A 17,542-nucleotide genomic window follows, 5' to 3' on the forward strand; every position below is an offset into this window, starting at 1 on the left:
CCAATTGTCCATCTAGCCCAGTATCCTGTCTTCCAACAGTGGCCAGTGCCAGGTGACCCAGAGGGAATGAACAGAACAGGGGATCATCCAGAGATCCATCCCGTCGCCCATTCCCATTTTGTGATGTATCAACGTGCACATACTGTTTACAATTGGAAAGTAGGGTACATTCATGTCACATTTTGCTCTTCTCTCAGTAATTATAAGGACTAGAAATTTCCTCTATTCTTATATGAAAGACAAGCTTCGCTGCTGGAAAACGTCATTAGCACAAAGTGCAGGTTGACCATCGGTGCCTTGTACTCTTCCAGAACATGAAAGCAACCGGTATTTCAACCTCTGAAAACTGGGAAATAAAGATTTAAGAAAGCGTCTCCCACCAGCTCCTGTGCTATACTTCTCTCCTCCCCTAGTGTCAGGACATGGACTCATGTGCTGGGCTCCATCCATCCCCAGCTGGTGGACGGTCCTTTGGGGGAGACCATGCTCAAGCCAGTACTGAATCAGGACTGCAACGGCAGTCAAAAAAGCAAACAGAATGTTGGGAATCATTAGGAAAGGGATAGATAATAGACAGAAAATATCATATTGCCTCTCTATAAATCCATGGTACTCCCAGTTCTTGAATACTGTGTGCAGATGTGGTTGCCTCATCTCAAAAAAGATATATTGGAAAAGGTTCAGAAAAGGGCAACCAAAACAATTAGGGGTATGGGACAGCTGCCATATGAGGAGAGATTAATAAGATTGGGACTTTTCAGCTTGGAAAAGAGAGGACTAAGGGGGGATTTGACAGAGGTCTATAAAATCATGAGTGATGTGGAGAAAGTAAATAAGGAAGTGTTATGTACTTCTTCTCCTAACATAATTACTAGGGGTCACCAAATGAAATTAATAGGCAGCAGGTTTAAAGCAAACAAAAGGACGTATTTCTTCACGCAACACATAGTCAACCTGTGGAACTCCTTGCCAGAGGATGTTGTGAAGGCCAAGACCATAACAAGGCTTCTTTTTTGAACTAAATACATTTCTGGAGGACAGGTCCATGAATGGCTGTTAGCCAGGATGGGCGGGGATGGTGTCCCTAGCCTCTGTTTGCCAGAAGCTGGGAATGGGTGACAGGGGATAGATCACTTGATCATTATCTGTTCTCTTCATTCCCTCTGTGGCACCTAGTACTGGCCAGTGTCGGAAGACAGGATACTAATAACCATTGATGGATAAATTCAATGAAGATAGGTCCATCAGTTCAAGGAGCATTGTCTCTCCCTGAGGGTTGGTGCTCCCTGTGGTACTGGGAACTGTACCTTTCAGTGGTTTGGCTTCCCAGTCAGGAAGGAGGAGCATGGCAGAAGCTCTGTGATACAGAACCCTGGATAAAAAGGGTTTCATTCAAGCACCATGCTCCCAGCAGGATCACTGAACACCACAACCGTGTTGTGTCTCCCTCCTTGTCCCATGAGCACCACTGGAGGCTGGGGAAGGGGTTCTCTTCTGATCTCATAGTCACCTATCTGTGTCCTTTTATGGCCCCCAGCAACAGCATCTGAATACCTGGCATCTTTTATGCCCATTTGACAAAAAGGGAAGCTGGAATGCAGCGAGAGGAAGGGACATGCCTGAGGTCACAGAGCAAGTCAGTAGAGGAGTGAGGAATAGAGCCCAGGACGCCTAGCTTCTAACCTCTAGACCATGCTCCCTCCCCAAAGTGAGTGTAGTGCACTGGGTGGACTTTACACATCCCTGTGGTGTGGACATTTAGTGCCACTGAGAAGTCTAATTCCCAGTGCAATTGGACTTGCCATTGTCTTCTGAGGACCTCAGGCCGCAGACAGCGACGTGGGCAGCTTAGCCTGTCCCGAGAGCAAACACTTCCTTTTCACCCACTGGATATAGGGAAACTGAGGCACATACAGGCTTCCTAAAAAAAATTACAAAAAAATCCTGGTTTGTCACCCCCCCACGAACAGTACCTCTTAGATGCCTGGGCGGGAACAACAGGGAATTTCCTGCTTAGCTTCAGCCAACAGGCAGCTCCCCAGGACTGACACTCATGGCCCACCCTAGCCAGCCTGGGGCTACTGGGGAGAGTGATAAATGGTCCTCACCTCCCCCAGGGCTGAGCTCTGCCTGGAAGGGTCTGTCTGCACTGCAGAGTGAACCCTGGGGATCGGCACCCAGGTTAGCCAGGGCTGGGTGCAAGGAGCCATGCTGCTGAGCCTGACCTCACTTACTGTGTCCTCACTGGTGCTGCTGAGTCTCTAGGACTTCTCAGAGCACATCCCATGGCTGATGGAGCCACCGTAAGCTGAGCTATTCTGTGTTTCTTTCCCAGTAATTTGTGGGGTACCCAGTCTGTCTTTCACAGGGGAATTGTGGAAAGGCACTGGAGGGCTATTTTCCCTCAGATCAGGCTGGCACTGACAATGTGGGGGAGGGTTTTCACCTTCCTCTGCAGCATGTGGATGTGGGTGATGTAAGAGGATTATTTGAGGGTATCCCACTGAATTATTTCCCTGCATTGTGGGGCCTCGGGCACTGGTACCTCAGTGTCTCCTCTTCTCTGCCTGTGGCACATAAGTAGTCCAGTCTGCTGTAGGCTGTCATGCTTTGGGCTAATGTTGGGTTAGGTGGGAGCTGGGTGGGGTTGGTGGCCTGTGCTATACCGGGGTCAGATTAGATGACCTGGTTCCCTTCTGGCCTCTGACTCTCAGCACTGGAGCGGTTTAGCCTGCACAGAGGCACCGACTTCCCCAGTTCCCGGGGGGGTTCTTGATCCTTGCTCTGCCCCAGGCCCTGCCCCCGAGCCCCCACCCCTACCCCATCTCTTGCTGCCCTGCTCCATTCTGCTCCCTCCCCACACCTCTTCCTGCCCCTACTCCTCTCTCTCACCCCCGAACCTCCTGGCCACCTCTGAACAACAGATCCGTGGCAGGAGAAAGGCGCTGGGCGGGAGGGGATGGAGCTGATCGGTGGGGCCCGTTGGCCGGTGGGAGGTGCTGTGGAGAGAGGGGGAGGAGCTAATCAGCAGGACCTGCCGGTGAGTGCAGACAGTCAGTGCCTGTGCTGGGTGGAAAGCACCCCTGAACTCAGATGAGGTGTTTATGCATCTCTACAAGAAGGGCATTGGAGTTAGCAGCTGACTAAGCGCATGGGTTAACTCTGCAGTGAGGACAGACCTTAACATTCTCCTTCTGTTCCTGTCTCCCCTCTTGCAGTGCAGGCCACTCCGGATCCAGACCTGGCAATTCCCTGTCCCGTCCTGTCCACAGATGAGAGTGTGATACAGAAATACCAAGACACGGGATATTTAGTGCCACAGAACAGGTTTTACCCTGCTGCCTGTGTGCTGGGCTATACGGGCTTCACCTCAGGGAGTTGTTACTGGGAAGTGGAGGTGGGGAACAAAGATGAGTGGGTTTTGGGCATTGCCAAAGAGTCTGTGATACGTGAGGGAGCGATAAGCCGTACACCAGAGGAGGGGATCTGGGCTTTGCAGAGTACAGAGAATGAGTACTGGGCCCTCACCTCCCCTAAAACTGCTCTGGCCCTACCTCGTAGCCCCAGTAACATTGGGGTTTATCTGGATTATGAAGGGGAGAAAGTTACATTTTATGACATTACATCTTCTGGCAGAGAGCCAATCTTTACTTTCACATCCTCTTTCACAGGGAAGATCATCCCCTTCTTTGGGAGCCGGCGTGTAGAATTTCTGAGTAGGAACATATATGATCGCTGGCAGGCATACAATTAAGACCTGTGACAGAGCAGCAGGGATTATTCAATATGGGATATCTAAAGTAGACCAAAGACATGGGTAATATACACATTGCAGCTGTCACACTTTGCCATTCTAATCACAGACTTGCCAGCCTCCAGCATTCACAAACTATGTCAGGCCCCCCACAATCATGGATTGGCTTAAACATGTTTTTATATATTATGTTATTTTTCTTTGCTTTCTGGCTTCCCAGCTTTCAGCGTGTTCTTGTTTCCAGTCTTTGCTACACAAACAGGAAGGCTGGAAATGTATCTGTAATATAATCTGAGCTCCTGCAAATCTATCCACTCCAGCAGCTGGGACTGTAAGAAAAACACCGACTGCTGCAAGACTCACAATAAAATGGTGAGGGGAACAAGACTGACTTGCCCCGCCTTTTTACTGGTGACAGGAGTTTCTCGACCCTGTTACATGCCTGTCTCTGTAACTCTGGGATCCTCCAGACACACACGAACTGACCAACCAGCAGACAACAGGAGCCACTCCCAGGGTCACAGCAGAGCCTGCCTGTCTTAGGGCAGGTCTACACTTAAAATACTTCACCGACACTGCTGCACCACTGTAATGCTTAAGTAAAGACGCTCCTACTCCGACAGAAGAGCTGCTCCCATCAGTGTAGTTAATCCGCCTCTCTGAGAGGCAGTAGCTATGTCAATGGGAGAAGCGCTAGTGCTTACTTACTCTCACTGTTAGAAATGTACACCTTAATGCTAGGTCTCTGGCTGGGTTGACAGCTGAGAACAGGCAGATTCAGGACATGGAACAAGCACAGCCCTGAGACTGGGGGCAGGGGAGGTAGCTGAGAAAGCTCGGCTCCATGCATGTCCCAGGCACACAGCACTGAGCGGGCTGGGAGAGCTGATCTGGCTGACTTGGGGCATGGCAGACACCCAGCGCTGAGAACGTGCAGAGTTGGGGCATGACACAGACATATCACTGACTGGGGAGGGGAGCTGCAAACAGTCATGCCTAGTACATGGTAGAGACACGCGGTGCCAGGACGGGTGGGAGCAGGCACGCTCTGTGCATGGCGCAGACACCCAGCGCTGACAACAGAGAATCAGGTGAGACGGGGGTGTCTGATGAGAATGGGCAGGCTCAATGCATGACACAGACTCTGTACCTCAGTTTCCCCCTCTGTAAGCTAGCTGGGCTCTTCCAGGGCAGGGCCAACCTCCTTTGACTTGCCTGGAGATCAAGAAACAAGTTTGTCTTGGGCGAGGGTTCCAGGTTCACAATCGCCCCCTGTTGGGAAGTGAGGGGAGGGCGCTGTGGGGTACATCAGAAAGGGGACACTGCAGTGTTGTGCTTGGCCAGATGAATTTTGGACGATCTTCATGTGGCCTTGATTCAGAGTAGCGAGGAAGGGAAATTACAGCGTGTTGGAACATTGTCTCCCATTGCAGAGCCGTCCTTGTAACCAGCCACATCCCCAGTGGAGATCCAGTCACGGCTCTTTTCCCACCATGGCTACATTTCCTGTTCTGGGCCCAGGCGGCTGCTTCTCCCAGGCCCCCTCAGTCTGTCCCAAGATGCCGCCTCCTGCAGCTGGGCTAGACAAGGGGGCTGGGAGATGCTGTGTAACCCCTCACCCTGTACAATGCAGGGGTCCCCGTACCAGCTCCCCTCGCACACACTGTCCTGGGCCATTGGTCCTCTGCCCTGACCTAGGATGAATCTCTCTCTAAAGGTCAGGGAGAAGCTCTGTCCGCATGATCCATTGAGTCCATGGCCTTTCTGCTGAGCCTCACGTGGAGGGGCACAATCAGTGCAGACTTTACTGGTTACTTCGGTGTGTGATGGAGACGCCTACACCCCGGGAACCAGGCTGGGATCCCAGCGCATTTCACACAGCCCCCTGAGCAGCTGCCCAATGGACTTTCAGCCAGTGGGTTGTTAAACTGAAACAGACCAGCCGGAGAGAAACCTCTTTACTTGGTCCCAACCCCAAGGCTTTGACACTCACTTAGTTTCTCCCTGGAAGAAGGGGTTTGGGGACGGCTGAATCTTTCTCAGGTGCCTCCCTGAAGGGAATCCAGAGAGAATCAGGTCAGATGTGAGCAGAGCAGGGGAAAGGAAGATGAGCCCAGGAAACTCCTGTTTACAGATTGGCCTTAACAAGTTTATTTGGGCCTGCAGAGCTACGTCTTGGTGCCCTGTGCTGTCACCATAACACTATTGCCTGGTCCTTCTAAGGCTGCTCTGCAGATGGATGAACTAATGATTTTGCATCTACCCACACAGCGCTCACTGAGGCCTCGCTGGTGTAACTGTTCTGTCTTTTCTCCTGGCTTTCTAATGAGTTTGTCTTTTAAAAATGCCAGCCTCCTAATGGGGATTTTCTGAGCTGTAGCTGACACTAGAGATTGACAAAATTAGCTCCGGCATTTAGTCAAACTTTTGCCTGTGAATTTCACACCACTCCTAGGACATGCTGGGTTACAATTCTTACCATCGCCTGCAGGGGCTGTAACTTTAACAATGGACTGACTCCAGCTCAGGAAATGTGAGTCTCTTCCAGGGTGTGGGGAAAGCCCAGTGTTTACTGCATATGGCGTTTGTGTCCCCAGCACAGGTTGCATGGGATCCAGGAACAGCTCACCCTGACTTTAACCTGTCTGCAGATCAGAAAAGTGTCAGATATGAACACACACTACAGGACCTGCCCAACAATTCTGAAAGATGAAATTGTGCTGTGTGCACTGGGCTCTGAAGGATTCCTGGCAGGGAAACATTACTAGGAGGTGGGGAATGGGAAAAGCCGGACCATTGGTGTGGCCAGAACATCGGTGAAGAGAAAGGGATGGTTCTATCTGAAACCTGAGGAGGGCATCTGGGCTATGAGGTTGTGCTGGAACCAATTCCAGGCTCTCACCTCCCTACAGATCTCTGTGACCCTGAGCATAAGATTCACAAAGATCAGGGTTCATTGGGGCAAGTGGCACTTTATGATGCTGATAACAAGACCCCGATCTTCATGTTCAATTAGTCTTTCACTGAGAAAATCTTCCCTTTCTTTTCTCTTTAGCCTCCAAGATCAGACCTTAAAACTGTGCCCCTGAGAGCCAATAAATGGATTTCATTGGGTGTCCTATTCTCCCTACTGTTTACACAAGCCTCCAGTTTACTAAACTGGAAAGAGAGAGGATTTGAGCAAACTTAAAAGAAAGGCTCAGATTCACAAAGGGCCTTAAGCAACTAAGGCCTGGGCTACACTACAGAGTTAGGTCGAAGTCAGGCAGCTTACACCGACCTAATAATGTCAGCGTCCATACTGCAGTGTTCCGCCCACTGACATAACTCAACTGTTAGGTCGACTGAATAGCTCCACCTCCAAGAGAGGTGCGGCGCTTATGTCAACATAGTTAGGTCAACGCAGTAGCAGTGTAGATGCTGCGTTGCCTACATCAGCTTGTGTGGCCTCCACGAGGTGTCCCACAATGCCCCATTGTGACCCACTCTGGTCACTGTTTTGAACTCCGCTGCCCAGCAGCCAGGTTCACAGGAACAAGCCCCTCCTGTTTCAGGACTGGGAATTTTTGAAATTCCGTTTCCTGCTTGCTGTGCATGGAGAGCTCCCCTAGCAACTGCCCAGCTGAGCAGGCCGGCTCCAGGCTCCCAACGCTCTGCTGCCTGCACTGCACAGGAGGTGGTGGGTCTCCTGGGTCTGGGGAGAAGAGGCTGTGCAGGCCCGGCTCCGATCCAGCCTTAGAAAGGTGGGTGTCTCTGAGCAGATGGCTCGGCGCGTGGGGGAGAAGGGCTACAAGGGGCTCCCGCAGCCCTGCCCGGTGAAAGCCACGGAGCTGCGCCAGGCGTACCAGGAGGCGAGGGAGGCCAGCAGTCGCTCCGGTGCGGCTCTGCAGAGATGCCACTTTTACAAGGAGCTGCACGCTATCCTCTGCTGTGATGCTGTGCCACCCCGGGGCCCCATGGATACCAGAGGAGTTGGAGTTATGGGCCACCGCAGGGAACCGTGAGGATGAGAATGGGGGACAGGCGAGCAGGGGATTGATTGTCAGATTCAGGGCTTAAGTTCAGCTGCAGCTGCCCGGACAAAGCTCTGGTAAATATTTTCAACCACCCTGGAGTCTTTATAGCATATTGGAGAGGGGTATGGGGGTTCCAGGAAATACTCTATAAGAATTAAACCTTGATCAGATTAAACTCTGAGGTCTAATCTAGAATGGAAGAAGACTAATAAATAACACCACTTTTATTCTGGGGTTTATACGGTTTAATGCTGTAGAACACTTTCCCCAATCACAAAGGTACTTTATTTGTGTCCAGATTTAAAACAGAAATGTCACCCTCCTAGCAAATGGTGACAGTCTGTCATAATGTGCTGCCCCTTGACCAGAGCGTGAGAAAAGGTAGAGGTAACGTTGCTGGGGTAGGGGAACCCCTGTCATCACAATTTGTTACCCTGGGACCAGGAGATGGGGAAAGGTGACAGGTAGCAAATTGTGAGGGGAATGCTGCCTCTGGACTACAGGATGGGGCAAGGCGGAGGCAGCACACTGTTTCATGGCAGTAAAAGAGAGACTAGCGATGTCAGTAACAACTACAGGTAGCAAATTGTGCAGGCAGCAGTTTGTAGTGTTACACTGGCCAGGAGAGGGGCGGTGGGCAGCCTTCATCACAGAAGGGATGCTGGACTTGGGGTGGGGTTGCCTAGGGTGCAGTGATGGGTTAATCCCGCCCTACAAATAACCAGAGGAGCCTAGGGTCACTCTGGAAGTGCATGGCAGAGCCAGGTCTCCCGGCCTAGCACCCTACCCACTGGACCTGTCCTTTCACTCAACAAGGATACTCAGAACAAGTAGCTGTATATGGGGATTCAAAGATAGAACAGATTTAAATGCCCCAGCATCAGGGCACGAGCCAGTGACTCACTGAGGGGGTTGGAGGTGTGAAGAGTACAGATTTATTAAGGGGGGACTGGTCGGCCTTTGGCTTGACCTGGCTGGTATCCACCACCCCACCCCACTGCCAGCCTCTGGATCCCCCATTATTGATGGAAAGCAGGTTCCAGTTCTGGTGCCTGGCCCTGGAGGATGCTGGGGAAGTTCTAGGGACCAGCCCTTGGAGGGGGCTCAGAGTGTGCTCCATCTGGGGAACAAACAGCCAAACCACCCACCTTTCCAGCTCAATAACCGAGCCAAGCATCAAAAAAAAACCCACATAAAAATGAAAAAAACCCATGAATGAACCTGAGAACTGTAACAGGATGATTTAAACTATCCCAAATAAATTAATGGCACCTTCTAAGCACCACATAGCACTCTGGGAAGGTGGCAAATCTGTGTAGCTAGCAGTACCACAGCCCCAGGGCATCCTTCACCTCAGACACCAAACATTTTGGTCCCAGCCAAAGAGCTGATAGAGGGAGGGTCAGACGAGTCTCTGGTTGAAGGGAAAATTGCCGTCAGAGCTGTGGGTTCCATGAAGGCAGCCTGCCCAAATTATGGCTGATTAGGTAACAGCCAATCTCATCCCCATGTCACACAATGTCACGTTCCAATAAGGCTGGTTGCACTGAACGGTCATACGACAAACGTAGGTGAAAACAACAGGATTTCTCATGGTTAAATGCCTGAAATACCTGCATGCCTGATAGCGACTGCCGGTTCCTGATGCACCAGAATCATTCTCACTTGAGTCAGACGAGGAAGAGGAAGAGGAAGAGGATGAAACTTCTGGTCCTGAACCATCAATGTCACAGGACCCACATTTTCTCCCATCCTCCTCCTCTGAACCACACCTCATAACACAAGGTGAACTGAATGACCTTGTCAGGGATTTGGAACTACCCAAGAGTAAGGCAGAGCTGTTGGGCTCCAGACTACAGCAGTGGAATCTCCTGGCAGGTGATGTTAGGGTTTCCGTGTTCCGTGACCGTCAAAAGGATCTTGTCCCATTCTTCTTCATGGAAGGTGATCTTGTAGCCTGCAACAACATCGATGGTGTGATGGCAGCCCTCAACATCATTCACGATCCAGATGAGTGGACACTGTTCATTGATTCATCGAAGATGAGTCTTAAAGCTGTTTTACTGCATAATGGCAATGTTTTGCCATCAATTCCAGTTGGTCATGCAGTCCATATGAAGGAAACCTATGACAACATGAAACAACTTTTGAGGTGCATAAACTATGACCAACATCAGTGGCAGCTTTGTGGCGATTTGAAGGTTGTTGCTCTCTTGCTTGGTCTGCAGACTGGATACACAAAGTACTGCTGTTTTCTCTGCGAATGGGATAGTCGTGCAAGAGATTCCCACTACATCAAGAAAGATTGGCCACTCCGACAGTCATTGGAGCCTGGGAGGAAAAGTGTTCAGCATCCACCACTTGTTGAATCAAGGAAGATTTTGTTACCACCCTTATGCATCAAGCTGGGTCTGATGAAGAACTTTGTCAAGGCCATTGACAAAACACAAGCAGCTTTCAAGTACCTCCGTGGAAAATTTCCAAGGTGAAGTGAAGCTAAGATAAAGGAAGGTGTCTTTGTTGGTCCTCAGATTTGTGAACTTCTTCGAGATGATGCATTTGACCATGCACTGCGTGGCAAGGAAAAGACGGCATGGAAAGCCTTCCAGTTAGTGGCAATAAATTTTCTCGGAAACAACAAGGCAGACAACTACAGGTTGTTGGTGGAAAACCTCCTCAAGGCATACAAAAGCCTTGGTTGCAACATGTCACTAAAGATATATTTTTTGCACTCTCATCGAGATTTTTTTCCACTGAACTGCGGAGCAGTGAGCGACGAGCAAGGCGAGCGATTTCACCAGGACATTGCAACAATGGAGAAACGCTATCAGGGCAAATGGAGCCCATCAATGCTTGCAGACTATTGCTGGACAGTGACAAGAGATGCTCCATTTAATGAATACAAGAGACAAGCCAAGAAGCACCGAGTATACACTGAATAGGACTAAACTATGTACATAATAGTTTTTTGCCTTTTGTTTCATAATAACTTTTATTTATATAACCCTTTTGCTGATTTTTAAAGTGTTACATAAACAGGACAGGTGAAATATTATCATGTAAAGCAACCATAAACACATGAAAAGACCTAGGTTTACAATTTATGATTAAAACTCTACTATCTACACAATATACATAGACATAAAATGTAAAAACTTAAATAACTTAGAAACAGTAACCAATCCGTTGTTTTAATTGTCATATTTGAATTCAGCACATCAAAATACATAATAAATAGCACATTTTATCTCTGAAGCAGACGACTTCTCAAAAATTGTAGACCAGTGTTATGGCTGATTAGGTATGTCGGAGAAAAACTCAGTTCTCGCTTTTTCTTTGGGTGCAGCAAAATCAAATACTTTATTATTTCTTTAGTAATTACAATAGAGGGAGGGAGTGCCCTAGGACACAGGGTTGCCCTAGTCCTGGACAGGTCTCTCTACAGGTAAACAATTACAACAAGCATTTATACCTTTGTTACAGACAATAACAAGCAATAATACAGACAATGAGCAACAACTGCATTTTGTTTATACATAAGCCATCCTGCTATCTAATTTTTTTTATTTTTAGGAGACGCCAGTCTACATATTTGGTTTTTAGTTGCAAGGTCATAATAACTTCTTACACAGTTTTTTCCCTCTCGCCTCACACCATCCTCACTTCTACAAATCTTACGTCATTAGGGTTACAGTGTGGCCTAACTCTTGCTAACTACTAGCCTGACTTTTGCTAACTGACTGACATGCATTAAAATCCCCTTCAAATCCTTGTTAATTCTTTCCCTACTTCCACAGGTAACAGCCAATCTCTTCCCCACGCCACACAATGTCACATTCCAATGAGAGAGCATAACAACCCTACGCACCATCTCCCAGGCCTACGGGTGCAGGTCTGCACTCCCATCCCCAGAGTCCCGCCAAGGGGTGCCCAGTGTATGCTGGGACACTGGCCGAGCTTTGCTCTCAGGGGTGATCTTTGGATGCTGTTTCGGCTCTTTGGGGTTCCCTGGCTTTTGAGCAAAGTCAGCGTGTGTGTTAGAGATTCCCAGGGAGCCAGGGAAGGGTGATGGCTGGGGACGGCATCGCAGATTTCCACAGGCCCAGGAATTGTCAGGCCCAGAGTAACCAGACATTGGTCCTCATCTCCAGTCACTGCTCCCCTCCCCCCATAATGCACTGGGGCATCTGGGCCCCGTACCCCGGATTTACTCACCGGCTGCCAGAGCGTAGCCCAGTTTCCATGGGCCTGAAACACAAGCAGAGAATAAGGATCAGTGCAAGGTAGCAGAGTAACCCCTCCCCCATGGTTACCCAACCCCCCACCCCTTCCCCAGACACAAGGCTCCCCGTGACCCTGACTGCACCTCGCCCAGGCCAGCCCTACCCCAGTGACCCCCCCACAACAAGACGCCCAGCCAACGACAGAGCCCACTGTGCCCCCAGCAGGGCCAGGCTATGGTGATTGGCCCTGCCCATCACTACTTGGGGCTGGGGGTGGGAGGAGCCATTTCCCCTTGGGCTGGCTGGGCTGCCCCATTCCCCAGCCTCCACCCTCACCCCTCCCCACACACACATGCATCCCAGCTCCGCAGGGACCAGCTGTCACCTGCTGATTTTCTCCTCCACAGGGTAACGCTGGACCCTACGGCTCCAGCCAGAACCAGCACAGCCAGGGCGATGGAGGCCAGGACGCAGAGAGGCAGGGGGCCTTCTTCCCAGGGGCTGTGGGAGGGAGAAGGGCTCAGGTCACCTAGGCGAGCACCCACTGTCCATCCTCCTGCGGCAGCCACAGGCCTTTGCCTGGAACCTCTCCCCAAGGACCTCTGCAGAGACCTGACTTCCAGAGGAGAGGAAAGTCTGAGCCAGGAGGTGGACAGGGATGGGGCACAAAGGCTGGACACTCTGCCAGGCACTGCCAGCCCTGCACGTCACACAGCAGCTGGGCCTTTAACTTGTAATGTCATCAGCCTGTGGAACTCACTGTCACTGGATACCACCATGGCCAGAACATCAGATTCTCTGAGGGAGCGGCCATTTCTGTGGGTCACACAAATACCCAGACTAGAACAGTTCACACTGATGATGGGCAGGGATATCGACCCTTCTGCTACAGGGCCTCACCCCATCCCTGAAATTCCTAGAGGGCTGTGGCTCCCCCTCCCCCCAGCCCTCCTATTCACCCCACCCTTACTCCAGACGAGCGCAGGCTCTGAGAGGCTGCTGTGCTCTACCCAGCAGGCATAGCGGTGCCTGTCCTCCTCCTGCAGGGAGATCTCAAGGGACGACTGCGTGTAGTAGGTGCCGTCAGTGTTGGGCAGGATCTCGCTGGAATCTTTCCCTGCCAGGATGTCTTTTCCATCCCGCATCCAGGAGATGTGGATGGGACGCAGGTAAGAACCCCTGTCATGGCAGGAGAGGTTGATGGAGCTGTCGGGGGCGTCTCTGCGGGAAACCGAGACCTTGGGGGGCACTGGGAGGAGACCTGGGTTGTTAGCCACATGCCAGGGGCTGAGACCATGTAACAGAACAGGTAAAGGCCCTGCAGTGTGTCTGATAGACTTTAAGGTCAGAAGAGACCTTGTGGTCATCTAGTCTGACCTCCTGCACATCGCAGGCCACAGGACCTCCCCACCTGCTCCTGCAAGTGCAACATGCCCCTAACCTCTGGCTGAGCTATTGGAGTCCTCAAATCATGAATTAAAGATTTCAAGTTACAGAGAAATCAACATTGACACTAGTTTAAACCAGCAGTGAGTCGTGCCCCATGCTGCAGAGGAAGGTGACAACCCCCCCACATGAGAGTCTCTGCCAGTCTGACCCAGGGGAAAATTCCTTCCCGACCCCAAATCTGGGGATCAATTAGACCCTGAGCATGTGGGCAAGACCCACCAGCCAGACACCTAGGAAAGAATTCTCTGTAGTAACTCAGGGCCCTCCTCATCTAATGTCCCGTCTCTGGCCATTGGGGATTTTTCCTACTGGCAGTCGCCGATGGGCCACACACCATCATAGGTGGACCCATCATACCCTCCTCGATTAGGCTAAACAAGCCAAGCTCTTTGAGTCTCTGCTCATAAGGTAGGCTCTCCATTCCTCGGATCATCCTAATAGCCATTCTCTGTACCTGTTCCAGTTTGAATTCGAGTAGTATTCACATGCGTGAGAGACCTGCTGTGCAGCCGTTTACACTGATTTGTAATTGGAGTTAGTTAATCCGGTGTCAATCCTCTCTGTTCTAATCCTTGCTCATATCGGTGTAGCTGAACTGGGTAGTTACCAGCACAAGCCTTTCCCTTCACCTAGAGCAGTGGTTTTCAAACCATGGGTCGTGACCCAGAACTGAGTTGTGGAATGGAAAGGACTGGATCTCGGTGGCTCTGGTCAGCACCGCCAAGCAGGCGGTTAAAAGTCCCGTTGGCAGTGCTGCCTGGTTAAGGCAGGCTAGTCCCTACCTGTGCTCCAGAAGGGGGTGGGGGATGCACACGGGGCTCTGCGCATTGCCCTGCCCCAAGCACCGGCTCCACATTCCCACTGGCTGGCTCCCGGCCAATGGGAGCTGGGGGGGCAGTGCCTGTGGGCGAGAACTCGCAGCACTGCTTGTGTTCATCCGCCTAGGAGCCAGACCTGCTGCTGGCCGCTTCTGGGGCGCATCACGGTCCATGGTGCCAGAACAGGCGAGACGCCTGCCTCTGCACCCAGCTGCGCCACTGACTGGGAGCCACTGGAAGTAAGCCTGAGGCGCTCCCCAACCCCACCCCCCCAAACCCAGAGCCCCCTACTGCACCCCAAAGCCTTCATCCCCAGCCCAACTCCAGAGCCTTCATACCCAGCCCAGAGCCCCCTTCCATACCCTGGACCCTTCATTCGCAGCTCCACCCTCCAACCCTCACCCTAACCCTCTGCCCCATCCCTGAGCCCATCCCACATCCCAAACCCCTCATCCCCAGCGCCGTTGGGTCGCAGGCATTGGCAATTTTCTTCAGCTGGGTCGCCAGAAAAAAAAGTTTGAAAACCACCGACCTAGAAGAGTGTGTGCAGTACTGGTCACACCATTTGAAAAAGGACATTGCAGTATTAGAGAGGGTTCAGAGAAGGGCAACGAGAATGATGAGGGGCCTGGAAAACCTCTTTTGGTAAGAAAGATTCAAAAGAACGGGACTGTTTACCTTGGAAAGGAAATGACTAAGAGGGGAGAGGCTAAAAGTGTATAAAATAATGAATGGAACAGAGAAGACTGGGATCGTCTTTTCTGCCTATCTCATAAAACAAAAACAAGAGGACAGTCAATGAAATGGAAACGGATCAAATTCAAAACCAGTAAGAAATACTTTTACATAAAATATGTAATTTAACTGTGGAACTCATTGCCACATGGAGTTTTTGAGGCCAGTAATTTAGCAAGATTCAAAAAAGGGATTGGATATTTGATATGAATAACTAGAAACCCCAGAGTTATAATAGTTAATTTAATGCAAATAAATTGTTTGGAAGGAATAAATTGGTCAAGGCTTAAAATGATCTCTAACTATTAGGGATTAGTTTTCCTGCACTAGCTCTCAAAGTGCTTTACAAAGGAGGCCCAGAAAGGGTCTTGGCCTTAAAACTCAATCTGAGTCTGTGTTTATTCTGTGATCGAGAAAAGAAAGCTGCCAAGGCTTCTTTATGTATGTAATTGCCTAGTCATTTCTTTAAGTAGCGCTTGTTTGGGGGCTTTTCTGGGGGATGGGGGTGGGGAGCTTCTGGTGTGTTGTGTCTGTGTTGATGGGTTGTTTGTTTGTTTTTAGAATTTCCCGCCGGAGAGTGTGATTGGCTCCCGGTTGGTCAATCTGCTTTGCAAGGCTGCTTGCTGGGTCTGGCCGGAAACGAAACTTACCCTGTTGCACGGTCTGCAGGGAGCCATGGCTGCAGCAGGGAATCCTTTTAAGAGCCTCCGAGATGAAGTTACTTGCTCCATCTGTCTGAGTTTTTTCAAGGACCCAGTGACTATAGACTGTGGGCACAATTTCTGCCAAGCCTGCATCGCCCAGTGCTGGGCGAGACCGGACCCAGACATCGCCTGTCCTCAGTGCAGAGAGACCTTCCCCCAGGGGACCCTGAGGCCGAACAGGCAACTGGGGAACGTGGTAGAAATAGCCAAGCAGCTGAGTGTCCCGGCGGCAGCAGCAGGAGGTTTGTGCCACGCGCACCAGGAGCCTTTCAAACTCTTCTGTAACCAGGACCAAGTTCTCATCTGTGTGATCTGCAGGGAGTCCCAGGCTCACCACGCTCACAGGGTGGTCCCCATAGAGGAGGCTGCCCGGGAGCACAAGGTAGGCCATGGCTGAGCACGGGGCTGGGAGTGGGAGCGGGGCCGGGGGGAGCACAGGCCACAGCAGATGTGGCTGCAGTGGGGCTGGAACAGTTTTTGAAGTGGGGTGGGGGGTGCTGAGCTACACCCCCTGTCCGCCGCCCCCGGAGCTGGGGCCCCAGGGCCGTGGCTGGAGTGGGGACGTGGACAGCGGTAAGGCGGTCGATTGGGCCCCCGGCGGAGCCCCCCCCCTCCACCGCCGAGCGAAAAAGAGGGACAGAGAGGGACGGAAGGGGCAGTGACTTGACCAAGCTCACAAAACAGCTCAGTAGCAGAACCAGGAATGAAACCCTGGCCTCCCAATACCCCGCCTAGTTCTCTAACCATTAGACCACACAGCCTCTCACCGATCCCGTCAGGCAGGGCTTTACACTCACATTATAAACCGCCCAGCACGGCTGAGTTTCGGCAGAGCCGGTGCTTGGCAGTGCCCGGCTGGAGCATTTCATATCTGATGACCGCTGGCTGCTCCCTGGAAGCAGCAGTAACGTACCATTGTCAGCAGCGCTCTCAGTGGGTTCGTTTCCTGTTACTTTCTGAGGTATAAGATGCACTGAAAGATTTCTGCTTAAAAAAATATGGTTAATTTCCCTGGCTTGCTGAATGCTTCAGGAGCAGCAAAATGACCAGCCGAGTGGGGAGTCGGGGGAGGCACAGCCCTGCGTGGCCCTGCCCACCCACCACCCCCAAACTCCTCCTGATTCCCAGCAGCGAGCTGCATCTCTTCCCCCACGCACTGGGCTGGGGTTAGTGGGTGGCTGGCCTGCAGCCCAGGACTCTGGGCACCTGGGGCTGGCGTTGGCACTGCCTGGCGCTCCGGGGGTTGGGGACGCTGAGGCCTGTGCTGCCTGCCTGCCTGGCGCTCTGGGGCAGAGGGACTAGCTGTCACAGTGGGTGGGGAGGGGGCTCTGGTGGGGATGGGGACTTGGGCAGATGGGGCTTTACCGGCATCTAGCCTCCCCGAGCCCGTGATTCACGTCCCACCCATGCATACTTCAGAGTTTTGCTTTGGGTTTATGCGTCCATTTGAACCACAAACTTGATGCAACATTCTAGGGCCCATGAAGCCCAAGTGGATTGGAACCTTAAAACGCCTGTTGGACAGAGCAATCCACTCGGGGCAGAATCTACTGTGCTGTCTGCCACTCTCGCTTTAAGGACAAAGTGGACTGTATTAGTGCCACAGTAAGATTAAAGGAAGAAAAAGGCTGATTCGCAGGACCATGTTGAGTCTCAGTACTGGAGCACCTCGGAAGTGCTCCTTTTCCCCCATGCCAATCGAACACAATATTTATGAACCTTGTGAGTGTGTTGGATTTTTAACCAGGAGTCCCTTTCTCCCAAGTGTTCATTAGGCTCCAGAGTTTAACATACACTTTTAAAATACTCTTACCAAAATTCCCTTCCCTGTAAGTGGCTCGGC

General features: G+C 51.3%; 2 protein-coding genes across 3 annotated transcripts in view; both read left to right on the forward strand.

Annotated features, from left to right (window-relative positions):
• The window catches only part of LOC123345251 (zinc finger protein RFP-like), a 60,596-nt gene extending 56,455 nt beyond the window's left edge, over positions 1 to 4,141 (forward strand). For both annotated transcript variants that reach the window (XM_044981995.1, XM_044981997.1), the window contains one exon: positions 3,219 to 4,141. In XM_044981995.1, the coding sequence (XP_044837930.1) occupies positions 3,219 to 3,754 (536 nt within the window). In that variant the 3' untranslated portion in view covers positions 3,755 to 4,141. The remainder of the gene's footprint in view (positions 1 to 3,218) is intronic.
• Positions 4,142 to 15,611: 11,470 nt separating this feature from the next.
• Positions 15,612 to 17,542, forward strand: part of LOC123345253 (zinc finger protein RFP-like) — a 46,939-nt gene continuing 45,008 nt past the window's right edge. The window contains exon 1 of the mRNA XM_044982001.1: positions 15,612 to 16,081. Coding sequence (XP_044837936.1) covers positions 15,671 to 16,081 — 411 coding nt within the window. The 5' untranslated portion in view covers positions 15,612 to 15,670. The remainder of the gene's footprint in view (positions 16,082 to 17,542) is intronic.

The sequence above is a fragment of the Mauremys mutica genome, chromosome 12 (genome assembly GCF_020497125.1).
Source record: "Mauremys mutica isolate MM-2020 ecotype Southern chromosome 12, ASM2049712v1, whole genome shotgun sequence".
Classification (NCBI taxonomy): Eukaryota; Metazoa; Chordata; order Testudines; family Geoemydidae; genus Mauremys; species Mauremys mutica.